This window comes from Tarenaya hassleriana, unplaced genomic scaffold, assembly GCF_000463585.1.
Source record: "Tarenaya hassleriana unplaced genomic scaffold, ASM46358v1 Cleome70, whole genome shotgun sequence".
Taxonomy (NCBI): Eukaryota; Viridiplantae; Streptophyta; class Magnoliopsida; order Brassicales; family Cleomaceae; genus Tarenaya; species Tarenaya hassleriana.
The window spans coordinates 7,445-23,567 of NW_010969549.1; the positions used below are offsets into that span (position 1 = coordinate 7,445).

The following is a 16,123-nucleotide window of genomic DNA, read 5'->3' on the forward strand; positions in this document are numbered from 1 at the left end:
ATGATTTCGGTTGATGATCCTTTTGTATCGCGATATCATATGTGGAACAGAAGGCATGGACAAGCCACCTTATCTGATTCGACTGCTTTCTCGTTCACTAAGTTCGACGTGCGGCCACACATTTCTACAGTCTCGCTCACACGAGGGGCACATTGATATCTCTATCTCTTACGAGAGGTCCCATCTTGACTATCTACAATCCAGCACATGATTCGTTTTGTACCTGATACACGCCTTTATAGTCCTCATGTTACGCAGGACGTTTGACGTATTCAAAGCATGCAACTCCTCATGTTGGATTCCGTAGATATCTCAGGTCTTAGGATCCAATCATGGAACCGCCATATAAGATTCAAGTCATGACGTTAGTCCATGTGACAATCTCATGCGGGTCATTCCAGTATTCTGTTCTCCAACGAATACCTATGATTGTGATCGTATCCAATACCTATGATAATCTATATGATCATCAATTACACATCATACTAGTCTTGGTATATCATTATTCCCACAATGATACACGACTAGAGAGTTTAATATTGTTCATAACAATACATGGATTTCATAACATATCAAGTATGCACAATACGTAATGAATCAAACACTCATCCATAAAACCATAGAACATGTCAATACATCAAATGTATCATAATAAAGCTCGCATAATAGTATATCATAGAGCACTAAACCAACAGATGTTAGCTGGAAGAGTTCCAAGCAAGCGACCGTTGCAGATTCTACTACAGAAGCTGAGTATATTGTGGCGTCGGACGCAGCAAAGGAAGCTGTTTGGATCAGGAAGTTTGTTGGTGACCTGGGTGTTATTCCTAGTGTTGATAGCCCCATTGCTCTGTATTGTGACAACAATGGAGCGATCGCACAAGCGAAAGAATCCAGATCCCATCAACGATCCAAACACATACTCAGACGATTTCACCTTATCAGGGAGATCATAGACAGAGGATACGTGCACATTTGCAGAGTGTCGACAAATGACAACATTGTCGATCCGTTGACGAAGCCTCTCCCTTCGTTGAAGCATGAGGGTCATGTTAGGGATATGGGCATTAGATGTTTAGCAGTCCATGATTAGAGCAAGTGGGAGATTGTTGGTTTAGTGCTCTATGATGTAGTGTTATGCGAGCTTTATTATGATACATTTGATGTATTGACACGTTCTATGGTTTTATGGATGAGTGTTTGATTCATTACATATTGTGCATGCTTGAATATGTTATGAAATCCATGTATTGTTATGAACAATACTAAACTCCCTAGTCATGTATCATTGTGGGAATAATGATATACTAAGACTAGTATGATGTGTGATTGATGATCATATAGATGATCATAGGTATTGGATACGATCACAATCATAGGTATTCGTTGAAGAACGGAATACTGCAATGACCCGCATGAGATTGTCACATGGACTAGAGTCATGACTAGAATCTCATATGACGGTTCCATGATTGGATCCTAAGACCTGAGATATCTACGCAAGTGGGAGATTGTTGGTTTAGTGCTCTATGATGTAGTGTTATGCGAGCTTTATTATGATACATTTGATGTATTGACACGTTCTATGGTTTTATGGATGAGTGTTTGATTCATTACATATTGTGCATGCTTGAATATGTTATGAAATCCATGTATTGTTATGAACAATACTAAACTCCCTAGTCATGTATCATTGTGGGAATAATGATATACTAAGACTAGTATGATGTGTGATTGATGATCATATAGATGATCATAGGTATTGGATACGATCACAATCATAGGTATTCGTTGAAGAACGGAATACTGCAATGACCCGCATGAGATTGTCACATGGACTAGCGTCATGACTTGAATCTCATATGGTGGTTCCATGATTGGATCCTGAGATCTGAGATATCTACGGAATCCAACATGAGGAGTTGCGTGCTTTGAATACGTCAAACGTCCTGCGTAACAGGAGGACTATAAAGACGTGTATCAGGTACGAAACGAATCATGTGTTGGATTGTACATAGTCAAGACGGGATTTGTACCTCTCGTAAAAGAGAGAGATATCGTTGGGCCCCTCGTGTGAGCGAGGCTGTAGAAATGTGTGGCCGCACTGTAGACGAACGTCGTCTATTTCAGACAGTCAAACTCAGTGAACGAGAAAGCAGTCGAATCAGATAAGGTGGCTTGTCCATGCCTTATGTTCGACATATGATAACGCGATACAAAAGAATCATCAACCGGAATCATCGCTGGCGTTCGTAAGATCACGAACAAACTCTATTCGAGATAGGTAGTCATAGTGTCTAGCTAGAGACCGCCTATGACTTGTATATCCGGAATAGAGATTTCGGGTTATACTGCTATATCGAATGAGCCTACAGGATCACACACGGAGGGAAGGACAAATACACGAGAGAAAACGACAAAGAACCGAGTCGGAAGGGTCCAGATCGGACGGATCGGAACAACCAGACTAGACGGTCCGGATGGTCCAGACCCGACAGTCCAGACGCGTGGTCCGTCCGTTCAGTAGACTGGAACGGACGGTCCATGTTAAGATGCAGACCGTCCGTTCTACATGATGGAACGGACGGTCCACGTTAAAGGCAGACCGTCCGTTCTACATGCTGGAACGGACGGTCCAAGTGCAATTCTGGACCGTCCGTTCCGGCGTTCGGGTTTTTCGAAAATTAAACCGAAATTAGGGTTAAATCACTTTATAAGAAGGAGATTAAACCCTAATGAAGGGTGGCCGACTTTAGAACACTTTTGACATACTTTTGGTGAGATCCAAGAGGTTCAAGAGTGTGATCGAAGTCCCGTTTTCTCAAAGCACAAAACCAAATAGAAGATTCGAGTCCTAACAGACAAGTTCCAATCGTTGGAATTCATCCCGAGGTGTGGATACGTATAAAGGGCGAGGTATTCTTCCTCCCTTTCGTGATCGAACGAGTTCTTCAATTGATACAGGCCCCGGATCGACTAGGTAAGCGTTTTTACTTTTCTACGATTCATAAGAAGCATGGTTCTAGGGTTCCATAAATTTTTGTTTTACATCCGCTGCGCAAACCCTAGAATCGATCTCTTAGGAATAGGATTCGCTCTAGAGATCACAGGAAACCCAACAAGACACACGACTTCTCAGACCTTTTGAGCGATTCTTTGAGGTCTAAAACCCTTATATAGATCCCAATAACCCTTGCGCTTTAGAGAACGAGTTCTTTAGTCTTAGTAGACAAGTTCCAAGCCGTTGGTATTCTTCTTGCCTTATTGTGATCAACGATCTAGCCTATTTGAATAGACCCTGGATCGAAGAGGTTAGTGTTTCTTTCATAGATCTACAATCATACTTGTTCGGTTTTAGGGTTTTTGGTTTAGAAAATTTTTATTTTATACCTTCTGCTGCATGAACCTTAGAACCTAATCTCTAAGATTATGAATCGCTAGCGAGATCTCAGGAATCCCAACAGTTATATATTCGTAAATGATATAATATGAATTGATAAAATATATTATGTGTTTGTTGAAGTATATACTTATATTTAGTAGTGAAATTTAAGTGTAGAAATATAACACAAGTTGTGTTAATTGCAACACGAGCAGTGTTAGATTCAAAACGAGTTGTGTCAAATGTAACACACGCGGTGTTAATTGCAACACAGTCGGGTTTCTACTTTGCTTGGTGGAGAGGAAATAACGTTTTAGAAAAGTAGAATCACGTCTAGAAAATTATATCAAGGTTGAATCTATCTTGTTGTTTTCGATTCTATTTTTCTTTTATATTTTTTCTCGTGTATCTTGCACCGATTTTTTCTAACATCTTCATCATCAAGACATCCCCACGGATCCGAGCCATGGGACTAAAGCCAGATGGTCGGACCGAGAAATTAAAAAAATATATAAAAAAATCGGATATGCCACAAAAGAAACGGGTAATGGCTCGCGTCCGCCCCTAGGTGGGAATGAACTGACTCTAAATCGAGTTTTGATGCTCCAAAGACCAATTAATTGGGTCGCAATTTTTTCCTACATTCTGTTCGTTCGCTCATTTTCAAAGCGACCCCTCTCTCTCTCTCTCTCTCTCTCTCTCTCTCTCTCTTGATTTCTCCCTCCTTCCGAAACCCTAGCGAAGTGGAACATGCTTTGGTAGATCTATTTTGCTTAATTCTTTCGCACAAACGGACAAAGTCGCCATTGAATTTGGAGAAGGTAGAGGGATTTTCGCCAGCATCCCCACACGTATACAGAGAGAGAAGACGGAATGGATTTGGATCAATGGATATCGAAGGTCAAAGAAGGCCAACATCTAACGGAGGACGAGCTTCAGCTTCTCTGCGAATATGTACACTCTCTTCTTCTGTCGTTTCTTGCCATCTCTCTCTTCGATTAGGACTCATGCATCTGCGAACGCGTTGCTCCGCGTTTTGATTAGTGTTGTCAGGAGCTTTTGTGAATGCCTTTTCTTGATTTATCTTCGTCATGGGAGCAACTGGACCTTGAATTTGGTCTACCATCTCCATGTCGTGTTGTTTCTCATTCTGGATATTAGGGCTCTTCGTATTTGCCCATATATTGTACTGTTCTTAGAAATCTATAGTCTGGGTCTGGGAAAATCTCTACCAATTGGTGATTTAATTGCGAATTCTTCGGGGTTAAGTTCAATTTCGGATCCTGCTTATGCAGCTGTTTAAATTTCTTTGACTGCACGACAGAGAAAGAATTCTCTTGGGTCTTTTTGCATATAAAATTTTGTTAATTTACCTGAATTTTAACTACAGATCGCGAAATTGGAAGCATGCTCGTTTTCCTTTCCCAGCACTGAATGTTTATTTATATATAGATAATGACAATTGTTACAGGTAAAAGAAATCCTCATTGAGGAATCAAACGTACAGCCTGTCAACAGTCCCGTCACTGTTTGTGGTGATATCCATGGGCAGTTTCATGATCTTATGAAGCTTTTCCTTACTGGAGGTCATGTTCCTGAGACAAATTACATATTTATGGTAAGAATTTTTCAGTGGATGGTATTTCTTGTGGCCCATTAATGTGTGGACGGCATTAATGTTCTTTGAGACCTTGGCAGGGGGATTTTGTTGATAGAGGTTACAACAGCCTCGAAGTTTTTACTATTCTTTTGCTCCTTAAAGCAAGGTCAGCTTATTATAAATCTTGTACAAACTCTAGTGACAGTTTAATTATGCCTCTCATTTGCCATTTTTGCTGTGCTTTGCTTTGTCCTAGATAGTCAATGGTTATCCAGTAAATACTTTGTCTTGGCCATTAGTAACATAATAGAGCGTGTAGCTTTTGTCCAAAATAGAGGTGGATGCTTGTCAATCTACTCCTGACTCCTGAGATTCTATACGCTAGGACTTTTAAGAAAGAGACACCTATCATGAATTATTCCTTCTTGCTAATAGCAGAGAAATGGAATATGCTCACATAAGTTTCATGTTTCAGCTTTATTGCGAAGGCTGTGTAAATGGTAACATTGACCCGCTTCATTTGAAATAAATCTTCTCTTTTCTTGAAATTTATGTTTCTGACTTCTGTTCTGTTGTTGTTGTTTTTTTGATGTGCGCTTTAATCTGGGTTTTGTTTCGTTTGTCTCTGTTCCTCTCGGCAGATATCCTGCAAATATTACCCTTTTGCGTGGAAATCATGAAAGCAGACAGCTAACACAGGTGTGTAATATTATGTGCCTCAATGCCTAAGTTGTCTGTTCTTGCAATGCTTTCCATACCTATCCTATCTAGATAATAACAGAACTAATTGCCTTGGCTAACTATTTCAATTTTATAACTTATAACATAATTTTGAAATTTCCAATTTTGCACATTTGGCTATGTCGTGTGAGATGTATACATGCGTTTTCTAAGATATCTGTTTAACTTCAGTTTCCTGGAAAGCTAGTCCCACAAGATTCTTTCTTTAAATGGAACCTATTTGCCTTTAGCATCTCTTGATGTATATTTTCCTGCATTATTCTATTATTGTAACATGCACAGCCGTGGAGGAAGTGGAAGGGTGAAACTATGGTCATGATGGTTAAATTCATGTTACAATGGCCATTCATTAGCGTGCACACTACATCAGAAATTCATTTTTCGTTATTTTCAGTTTGGATTCACAATATTAGAGATGCTCCCAACCATGCAGTTACGTCACACTACATAATTGATTCTTGAATTCAGACATGTATATTATACTAGATCACAGGTCAATTAGGAACAATTTATCTCCCAACAGCTTAAGTCCACATTTGAGAGGCCAGATAGATCCAATCGTACAATGCCATTGAATTTGGTTTCCTTAAACCTGCAAAATGTTTGATTAAAATGTTTGTACTCGTTGACAAGTCTCAAGTCATGTGCACAAGTCTTAGAAGTGGGTGAGGTAACTAGAGTATTGGATTTTCTTCTATAATACCCGGTTCTATTTATTTGAATGATCAAAGCATCGGTAACACATTAAACATGCCAGTGATTTATTTTTAATCCTTGACTATATCCCGTCTACCAATGAAGAGATAGGTGTCTGGCTGTGGATGTAAAGGTCTACGTTACGTTCTCAGCTGATGCTGTGTCTTTAGAGGGTCAGTTTAGATATTTTTTTTTTATCATATGAGCAAACAACCTAATTTCAATTTTATCTTTTCCAGGTGTATGGCTTCTATGACGAATGTCAAAGGAAGTACGGTAATGCAAATGCGTGGCGATACTGCACTGATGTTTTTGACTATCTTACTGTGTCAGCTATTATAGATGGCACTGTAAGTCCTGTTTTTTTATCTTTAGAATTGCATAGGTTTATCATGCTGATTTTCTAAGTATTATGCGACTTCACATCTTTTCAAAATATTTATTAAAAATTTACCACTTCATTGATGAAGGTTCTGTGTGTTCATGGTGGTCTTTCCCCAGACGTACGGACAATTGACCAGGTAAAACTCCTTTTGGTTTTTCGTATTTATTCCTCCTTTGTACTTGTGTCTCACCATGTATATTTATCTTTGAGTTAATCTCTGATTTTTTATTTTTAAATTTTATTTTGTCCTTTAGATAAGACTCATAGAGCGGAATTGTGAAATTCCACATGAAGGACCTTTCTGTGATCTTATGTGGAGTGATCCTGAAGATATTGAAACATGGGCTGTGAGTCCACGTGGAGCTGGTTGGCTTTTCGGATCCCGAGTTACTTCTGAGGTAATGTTATGCTTGTGAATCTTGAGTTTATGCTGTAAATTAGAAATTCATTTTGCAACTTCTAAACTGATAAGGTTATAGTTTGTACTCAAATAGTGAATTCTTCATCAGTTTCACTTGTCTGAAACTTGAATGCCAATTGTTGCTGTTTCTTGTTTAAATACTTGTGCAGTTCAACCACATCAATAATCTTGATCTAGTTTGCCGGGCACACCAGCTTGTGCAAGAAGGTCTCAAGTACATGTTCCAAGATAAAGGCCTAGTAACTGTAAGAGTGCTTTCTGTGACTAACTCCTCTACTCTTGTGATGTATACAAGTATAATCTGCTTGATGAGGTTCTTCTTTAAAATCTTGAAGGTGTGGTCAGCTCCCAATTACTGCTATCGCTGCGGGAATGTGGCTTCTATATTGAGTTTCAACGAGAACATGGTCAGCCATTAAGATCGTTTCATTCTTCCAAATATTCTGGTTTTCCATATCCTCCTGCCTGCTCTTTAGAGCATTGCTTGCGTTAATTTACTTATGCCTTGATCTTCTTGATCATTTTCCCCTGCTTCTGTATGCCTGTTTTGCGCATATATGTTTAACTCGACATTTTTATTTTATTAAAATATGATATATTTTCTGTTCCTCTTATATTTTTCTCTCTACCCAAACATCGTCTGCTTTCTTTGTTTTGGAGTGATGTTTTAGGAATGACTAGCAATCTGAAAAAAAAGATTTCTTACGTAAAAGAATTTATTCCACGATATCTAAAAAGCTGTGGTTTCATACCTTTAGTTTTAACTATTGTTTTGTCTCTCAAATCTTTAGACAATACAGAGAGTATTTGGTTTCTTTGATTGGACAATCTATTCCGTGATCCTTTTAGGTTGAATACTGCATTGCACCTTAATGTTTGTGAGCTCGTATGGATAAAATCTGTCTCTATCTGTGTAAAAACTGTCGTCATGGAAATGGTTTTAGGATCTGATCCTCTGGGTTTATGATCTCAATATGCTTGTAACCAGGAAAGGGAAGTGAAGTTCTTCACTGAAACAGAAGAGAACAATCAAATGAGAGGGCCGAGGACCGGAGTTCCTTATTTCCTTTGATCTTTCCAGCCGAAACCCGATTGAAACAATGTATGTTCTCTTAAGTTCTACTTGTTTACACTGTTAGGCTAACATTTTCTGATAAATTCTGTTTTTTTTTTTTTGTTGTCTCGATTTTCAGTTGCGTTTGATGATCGTATTCCTTTCACGTGTCCTGACGGATATGTGGACGTTAATACCCACTTTGTGCTGTATGTAAAGACCCCATCACATGCTTCTCTCGCTCCTCTTTTTCCACGTAGTCTTTTGAGACTTTAAATTGGTTTCTGGTTACTACTGATGATTATTCATATGATTCGGTGTCATTTCTAAACAGGGAGTCTCTTTTTGGAGAGATTTAGCTTTGTTTTTTTTATAATGTATCTTCATTTTGTTTTGTTAGGTTCGGATTTTGTTTAGGTTTATCCGATTTTATCAGTAATGAATATACTAAATTCTAAGATCGTGTAATGAAATGTCGGGAATAGGTCTGATTCTTCTGTATTATTTGAAGGTTTTATTTGAAATTTGCTTCTTTTTCGGGGTATTATTTGAAGGTTGAAGTAATTTTATATGCGGAAAGCGAAATATCCACTCCATGAATAATTGAATTGGACGTGTAAACTATATTTAAAGGGACGCCAGAGGATTCATCGCAAAACTATATTTGTTCCTATGCTTTAAGGTTTCTCTCCCCCACGTCTCAATTCTCTGTTTTAAAATTTCTTTAAAAAAATCCACATGTTTGTTTTGGTATTATGATGATTGATTTTTCTGTTATTCTTACACATATACTATATTTTTTTAACCAGATATCTTACGTTATAATCCGCCCGCGATAACGCCGGATGGTCCATTTTAGGTTTGGTTCATAAACCACCATATGCAATTTGGTAAGCGTACATACCCATGGGTCCGGAGTTGGCAGGGCACATCTCCGGGAGAAAGTTCCCCCCCTCCCCATGTGGGATTCGATCATGGGGTGAGAAACACTTTGTGCCTCTCAGTCACCAGAGCTTGCCCGTCTTGGTAATATTTTTTTTCCAAATATGAAATCTATTCCGTATGATATATTCATTATGTTTCTACCAATAAAATTCATTTACAGGTCCATTATTTGCACAGATTCATAATGATATTGTTACAAAATTCAGTAGTCATGAAATAATTCTCCGCACAACCAATAATATTAACAATTAACAAGCAAAAATTTTGTTGATATCATTTTTGAATCATTCCTGTTAGTCCTTTTTGGTAGTTGACTCTTTTGTTATATGTTACGTGATTCCTTGAAAATATTAGTTGCATCTTTAAAAAAGAACTTGTTTAATATGGAAAGAAATTTCATGGTTGCATTCTACGCTTTGGCACTTAATGGACAAAACAAACTAATAATTAAATTCTTCCGCAAGCTAAAGAAGGTGATCCATGAAAGTATTATTCACAGATTTCGGAAACTTTTAGAAAATATTTTGCTAGAACAATCTTAACCTAATAAAATCTATCAAATGCAGAGGATTTCGAGTTTCAAGAAGGATGAATTTACACATTTTCTATAAATGTTACGAAATGTGTAAAATCTGCAAATTAAGGCTAATGATGGATTTATTTATAGAAGTGTATCTACTGAACTCTCTCCTTCCTCTTTAGGATTAGTTGTGGGAAGTTTATAAGTATTCAAGAGCCATCATTATAGTAGAGAAATCTAAACTCGGATAGTTTAATTGGTGAAACGGAGTGCAAAACGTCTGTTCCGTCGAATTCAAACCTCAAATTTGGGGAGGATGTGTATATTCCAAATCACATAACTGACTTTCGATCCCGAGATTAGTCGATTAGACTCTGCCTTTGTTCAATACACTCGATTATAAAAAAAAATTATTATAGCTGAGAAAGTAAAAAAAAAGAGTAAAATTTGTTTATAAGGTCTAACCAAGTACTAGACTAAATGCATAAAAGAGCATAAGAAATCAAGATGAGGGTTTAGCAGTAAGAGGACAACAACAACAAAACAAAAACAAGTCGATGGTTAGATCAAAGTGATCCAATAGCAAAGCCTAATTTGGTATTGTGGCAAGAAATGTCACTTCTAGAAGGACTATTACCTGAGGAAAAAAAACAATCAGAAGGTTTTTAGAAGAAGAGTTGCCATATGTTATGTGTAACTAATGTGCATTAAATGGTTATTTTATGAACTTCATGTTGCTGTTGGAAGTTTAGAGGAGTTTATGGCAGTTTTAAAATAAGATGTCGTGGTTATTTTAAAGTTGTAACTCCTGAAGTAACCGAGTTGCATGTGTTTCTATTTATATGCAAGTGTTCATATGCAAGTAATATGTGTATGGGAATTACCTTTATATTTTTTTTTTGTGAAATATTTGACTTATGTTCATTCAAATATTCTCTACTCCTTGTCAACGTGTCAGAATTTCATCATCACTTAAAAAGAGTTGGGGATCCATTTTCTTAAATCAAAAGATAAAATTTTTACAAGTCTTATGGTCCAGAATTATGTAATTAAAGGTTTGATTCGTTTTGCAAGGAACATAGAACCCACAATGGAAAATGGTTTTATGTAGAGACTGAATAAGGACAATAATGGAAAATGTCAAGATTGTTCGATGAATGAAACATTTCTTACAATTTCTGCGGTGAAGCTACAGATCTGCATGTGTGCACTTTGTACACATTGTGTCGAAACTGACATCAATTTAAATTCATAATGAACTATATATATGTATGTATATATGTGAATATTTATCTTAGAAAATGTACAAATGGTCAAATCTTACAAAGGAGAAAGAAAGTTTAACTAACATTCCTCTCAGAGCTTTTTCAGCTCTTTTGGTAATCTACATACCACCAAATCAATCAATCTGTGTAGTTTCTGTATAGAGTTAGAACCAAAAAAAAATTATGAGATGACAACAGAAGGAATGCATATGAAAGTTTCTAAGAATGCCTGGGACGAGAGAGGACGAAATTGTCCATGAAATGCGTAAGCTCGGCCATATAGAGCTCGGGGTTATTCCGGAAATGATCTACATGTGGTGAGGAAATAAAGTTGCAGACTTGAACCTCATGGCCCGCTTTCCGCTGCTCTATGATGAACGATTCCACATATCCCGCAGGTATAACTCTATCCGCCGTGCTGTAAATATACAACTGTGGACACTTTGGCTGTTCCGATGACAAAACCTCCAGTACATTGGCAAGTCTCCTGTAAATATCGGGACCAGAATTATGCAAGTTTAATTACACGAAAGATACGATGGGTTTGCTACGAAAGTAGTGATTGGAATCTTAATAAAAGGGCTAAAGGCTCACCGGTTCACTTTGGGAAGATTCAGAACCACCTCGAAGAATTTCTCGAGAACAGAGAGAAGAACAGTCTCTGTTGCAGCAGGTTTAGGCTCGGAGAACTTAATACCGCTCACGCTTGTGGATCCTTTGGTGGCTATACTGTTTTTCTTCAAGAATGCAGCCGAGAAACCTGCTGCAAAGACCTATTTTTACAAACTAAATTAGTATCCAGATAGATTTTTTAGGAGATGCATCGAAATTTATCACAATATGCATAACTCTCCATGAAGCAATGTGTAAAACGAGTCCGGGCTCACGAGCCAGCTCACGGGCGGCGGGCTTAACCGAGCCACGAGCTAACGCACAAGCCGCAAAAAAACATTATTATTTCATTATTTTTATAATGTTTAGTCCGCATGCCGGATTGTTTGGCTCACAACCCATGCGAGCCGAAATAGGGCCAAACATTTTTCTGGCTTGTTCAATAAATCAAACCCAAAAATTTTGAGATCATGACGATCCGGACCGGCCAGAATGAGCCGGCTCGTTTTTACACCCAACTTTATTTTTCAGAGTAATCGTAGAAACATTTCGAATTCTATGGGTTCATTAACCGTCTTACCAGAGGATCAGCTGCAGCAACAGGAGCAGAGTCCACAATGCAACCTTTAATCCTTCCCATCAATGGCGGATCCTGCTTCTGAAACTTCTCCAGAATGGCTCCATATCTGTATGTAACAGATGAATAATTCAGTTTGAAAATGCAACAGTTTGTCCAAGGAACGTGCAAATAAATGAAAGTAAAGGCATAGAACTCACGTCAACCATCCAGTGTTGCTGAAGGTGTGAAAGACAAGATTCTTCCCCTGCTCTTCCTCCAACCAATCAGCTAAGTGGCAAACCAGCGATTCTATGTTCTTTTCGGCTTTTCCTCCGACTTGGTAGCTAAGAATTTCATTCATGGGGAGAGTAAAGGTAATGACATGGTAACCCCTCGAAGTGTAAAGCTCTGCATATCTTTTCAGATGCTTCTGCTTCGATCCCAACCATCCAAGCAAAACTACCACGGTTCTGTTCTTCGGGGAACCAGACAAATCAATTGCATTAGGCTCCGGCAAATGCCATCTGTAAGAAACATCAGGAACCAAGGTCGAGGACCCGTTTGTAAATGTGGCCGGTTTTGATGCCTTTGTCAATTCCGCAGATTGATAGAGACTACGAAGAGTAGACAAAGAAGTAGCAGAAATATCGAGATTGCAACTTGAACTAGGAGCTGGAAGGCTGACATTCGGTATAGGAACCGGAATCCTAGTCACGAACGAGAAATTTGCAAGCTTAGAGACCAAAACCTGAGAAACCCACAAAGACCCTTCATTCTGCACCGAACCAGAAAACGAAGCAGAAATCTCTTGCGATTCAGACACCCGACCAAGGGATCTAAGAGAGGAAAACTTCCCAGAGACATCTGCTGAAAAAGAAGCTGCAACAACGGCAGCGGCTGCAACCAATGGCCGCTGAATTATCCCAGGGAGAGAACCCATATCGGCCTTTCAAACCGAATCTAGCAAAAAAATGGCATTGAGCTCTTCTTCAGCACAAAGATCCGTTATATATATACACACATATATATAGATGACATGGTGTAATTACAACAAAACAACGTAAAATACGTGAATAATCTTCAAAAAATGTCAAACTTGGCACAATTCCAAAATTCTTGGGACATGTTCTTTTCCCTTACCAGGAAGTTTCCGTGTGCTGTTCCCAAATCGGGCTGTCAATTTTTCCGCATTGACAGCCCGATGGCAGTCAAACCTCCTCTTTCTCTCCCACCAAACACGTTTCTCTGCGGGAAACTTTTCAAGTAAAAAATCTAATTAACTACAAAAAAAATTAAACATTACAGAAGTTGAAAACTACAGATAATAGACATATAGTTTGACCAAATACTCTGCAAAATCACGAGAAACACACGACAAAACCCACCCCCAAAGGTCTCCACCCCTAATTCTATCAAACCAACCAAACAATCTGGATGTTTTTGGTTCCTTCAAAGCAGAACTAATAATGGTGATAACAGCTTCAAAGCATTCGAAAAGCAATTTCCCCCAATTTCTCAAATTCAACAAAAGACCCACCGAAAATCCCACGAACACACAAACAAAAAAGCGATCCTTTTAGAAAGAAACAGTTTGGACATGGACATTTATAGAACAAGGGGCAAAATCGTCAGGGAAGAAAGAAAGTGCGACTTGTTGGCGTGGGCCGTCTCTCCGATGTGCAAAGAATTGCCCACCATGAAAACGACCCCTCCATTGGTAACCGACGAGAAACGACGACTTATTTTCTTCGGCATTGGAAAACAGTAATCGATCCCCAAACTCAAACGGTTCGATGATCTCAGATTCAAAATCGAATATAAACAATCAAGCATTAAATTTGAAGCGAAAACATGAAACATTGATCAAAGGACAAATCAATCGAATCAAAGGACAGGAAAACTCACCGCGAAGAGAGAGAGAGAGAGAGAGAGAGGGGAAATATGTTCTTTTTAATTTTTTTTTTCCTTTGGTATTTGGGGAAACGCATAGAGGAAACCCCCTTTTATTGGGGTGAAACAGGAGACAAAAAAAAAGAATTGTTTTATTATAGGAAAATACAAATAACTTCAAACTAATTATGTACGCGTAAAGAAAAAGATTAAAAAAACATTTGCTAAAATATATAGTTATATGTATACATAATAATTATACAACATGAAAAATGTGCAAAAAACCATGAAAAAAATTTGTTTTTCTTCAAACACTAAAAAACACTCTAGTATTGTTCAGATTTTGTTTGGTCATGATCGACCGATCTAGTACACATTTACATTTTTTTTTTTGTATTTATCGAGTTTTCAATATAACTAGATCTTTTTAAAAAGAGAATTTAAGAAATCTGTGAATGATCCTCCCTAAATAGTTTATTTTTTGTTGTTATGAATATGCAGTAAAAACTATTTATCCAAGCACATAATCTAATATAGGATTAATCAAATTTATTTTCGGCAATTTTAGTATTTAAATTTATATATCTGTATATTTTAGTTTCCATTTTTTTTATAATCGATATGTGTACGTATTAGTATCCCAACGATCATATAGTTATATTACATAATAATTTATAAAATTTCAAAATAAATACATGAACTATAAAACTCCCAAATCAATACCTGAATTTTTCAAAACTTCCATATAAATACCTAAATTTTTAAAAAACTTTCAAATACAACTAAATTTCATAAACGCCGTTTAATTTATAACGAAATCCCGTCATTTCGTCGATTAACGGCGTCAACAAAAATTGTTGTATTTGGAATTTTTTTAAAAGTTTGGGTACTTATATGGAAATTTTGAAAAGTTCGCATTGATTTGGGAGTTTTATAGTTCATGTATTTAGTAGAGAATTTTGTAAAAATTCAGGTATTTATATGCGATTAGCGAAAAAAATCGCATATAAAATACCTTAATTTTTATAAAAATCCCACATAAATACCTGAACTATAAAGTTTTCATATAAATATCGGAACTTTTCTAAAGTCCTATATAAATACCTAGAATTTTGAACAATTTCCAAATAAATCCAAAATATGTTAATAATATCACCTATTTTTATTTGAAAAATATTTGAAATTTTTATTTATTTGATTTTTTTTTAAAGTCTAGGTATTTATATAGAATTTTTAAAAATTCAGGTATTTATATGGAAGTTTTATAGTTCAAATATTTATATGAGATTTTTGTAAAAGTTCAGGCATTTCTATGTTATTATCCTTTTTTTGTCACTTACAATTTGTTGTTTTATGCAACGAGTTCCTCTTTTGATCCGAAAAATAATGGTTGCAGTTCTAATAATAATAAAAAAACTAATATGATTTAGAATATAATATGTCCATCTTTAAAAAAAAATAAAATAACAGGAGTAAGAATGAAAAATATAAATACTAACTTGAATCAAAGAAGGAAGAAAATGGAAGTGGAGATGACGTTGTTTGTGAAAAATTAGGGTATAAAACGGGTTGATCAGGTCAGTCCAACCCATCTCGTTTCGATTTAGAAATATTTTAGTTCAATCCAATCTAATTTATTTTTTAACGAATAAAAAATAGACCAATCCAACCTACATCATTTTATCTCACGAGTCAAACGAGTTGGTATGAGAGTCAAATATATAATTTTAAAAAATATTTTAAATATTTAAAAAATATTTGAAATATAATAAAAAAATTAAAATTTTAGACAAAACAAACTAAATATCTAATAAAAATATATTTTTTATATAAAAATATTAAAAATATATAAAAATATTAAAAATTTAAAAAATACTTTTTCTCCACTACCAACCCGGTTCATGGCGAGTTAGTTTGTTTGATCCGTTTTTTTTTATATTCTGAGTGCGACTCAAAAAAATAAGGGTGAGCAAACCAATATGCGAGTCGGACTTGTTTTATACCCCTGTGAAAAATTGACAATTACGAATTTCACTTGTGGTTATACAAACAT

At 36.6% G+C, this 16,123-nt stretch overlaps 2 protein-coding genes across 3 annotated transcripts; one reads left to right on the forward strand and one right to left on the reverse strand.

Annotated features, from left to right (window-relative positions):
• Positions 1-3,961: 3,961 nt before the first annotated feature.
• LOC104801594 (phytochrome-associated serine/threonine-protein phosphatase-like) lies at positions 3,962-8,783 on the forward strand. Its single transcript, XM_010524903.2, has 11 exons — positions 3,962-4,336; positions 4,854-5,000; positions 5,081-5,148; positions 5,624-5,681; positions 6,659-6,769; positions 6,890-6,940; positions 7,059-7,202; positions 7,375-7,470; positions 7,561-7,632; positions 8,214-8,327; positions 8,419-8,783. Exons 1-10 carry the CDS (start codon positions 4,256-4,258, stop codon positions 8,295-8,297), a joined length of 912 nt encoding a protein of 303 aa, XP_010523205.1. The 5' UTR covers positions 3,962-4,255; the 3' UTR covers positions 8,298-8,327; positions 8,419-8,783.
• A 2,227-nt stretch (positions 8,784-11,010) lies between these two features.
• LOC104801595 (transmembrane protein 53-B) lies at positions 11,011-14,170 on the reverse strand. Of its 2 annotated transcripts, none has more exons than XM_010524905.1 (6): positions 14,086-14,170; positions 13,321-13,425; positions 12,399-13,140; positions 12,202-12,307; positions 11,604-11,782; positions 11,011-11,496 (listed from the first exon to the last, which is right to left on the reverse strand). In XM_010524905.1, exons 3-6 carry the CDS (start codon positions 13,118-13,120, stop codon positions 11,229-11,231), a joined length of 1,275 nt encoding a protein of 424 aa, XP_010523207.1. In that variant the 5' UTR covers positions 13,121-13,140; positions 13,321-13,425; positions 14,086-14,170; the 3' UTR covers positions 11,011-11,228. The 2 variants fall into 2 exon arrangements, with proteins under 2 accessions (XP_010523207.1, XP_010523206.1); XM_010524904.1 differs by having other exon boundaries at positions 13,321-13,435.
• Between the last annotated feature and the right edge of the window lie 1,953 nt (positions 14,171-16,123).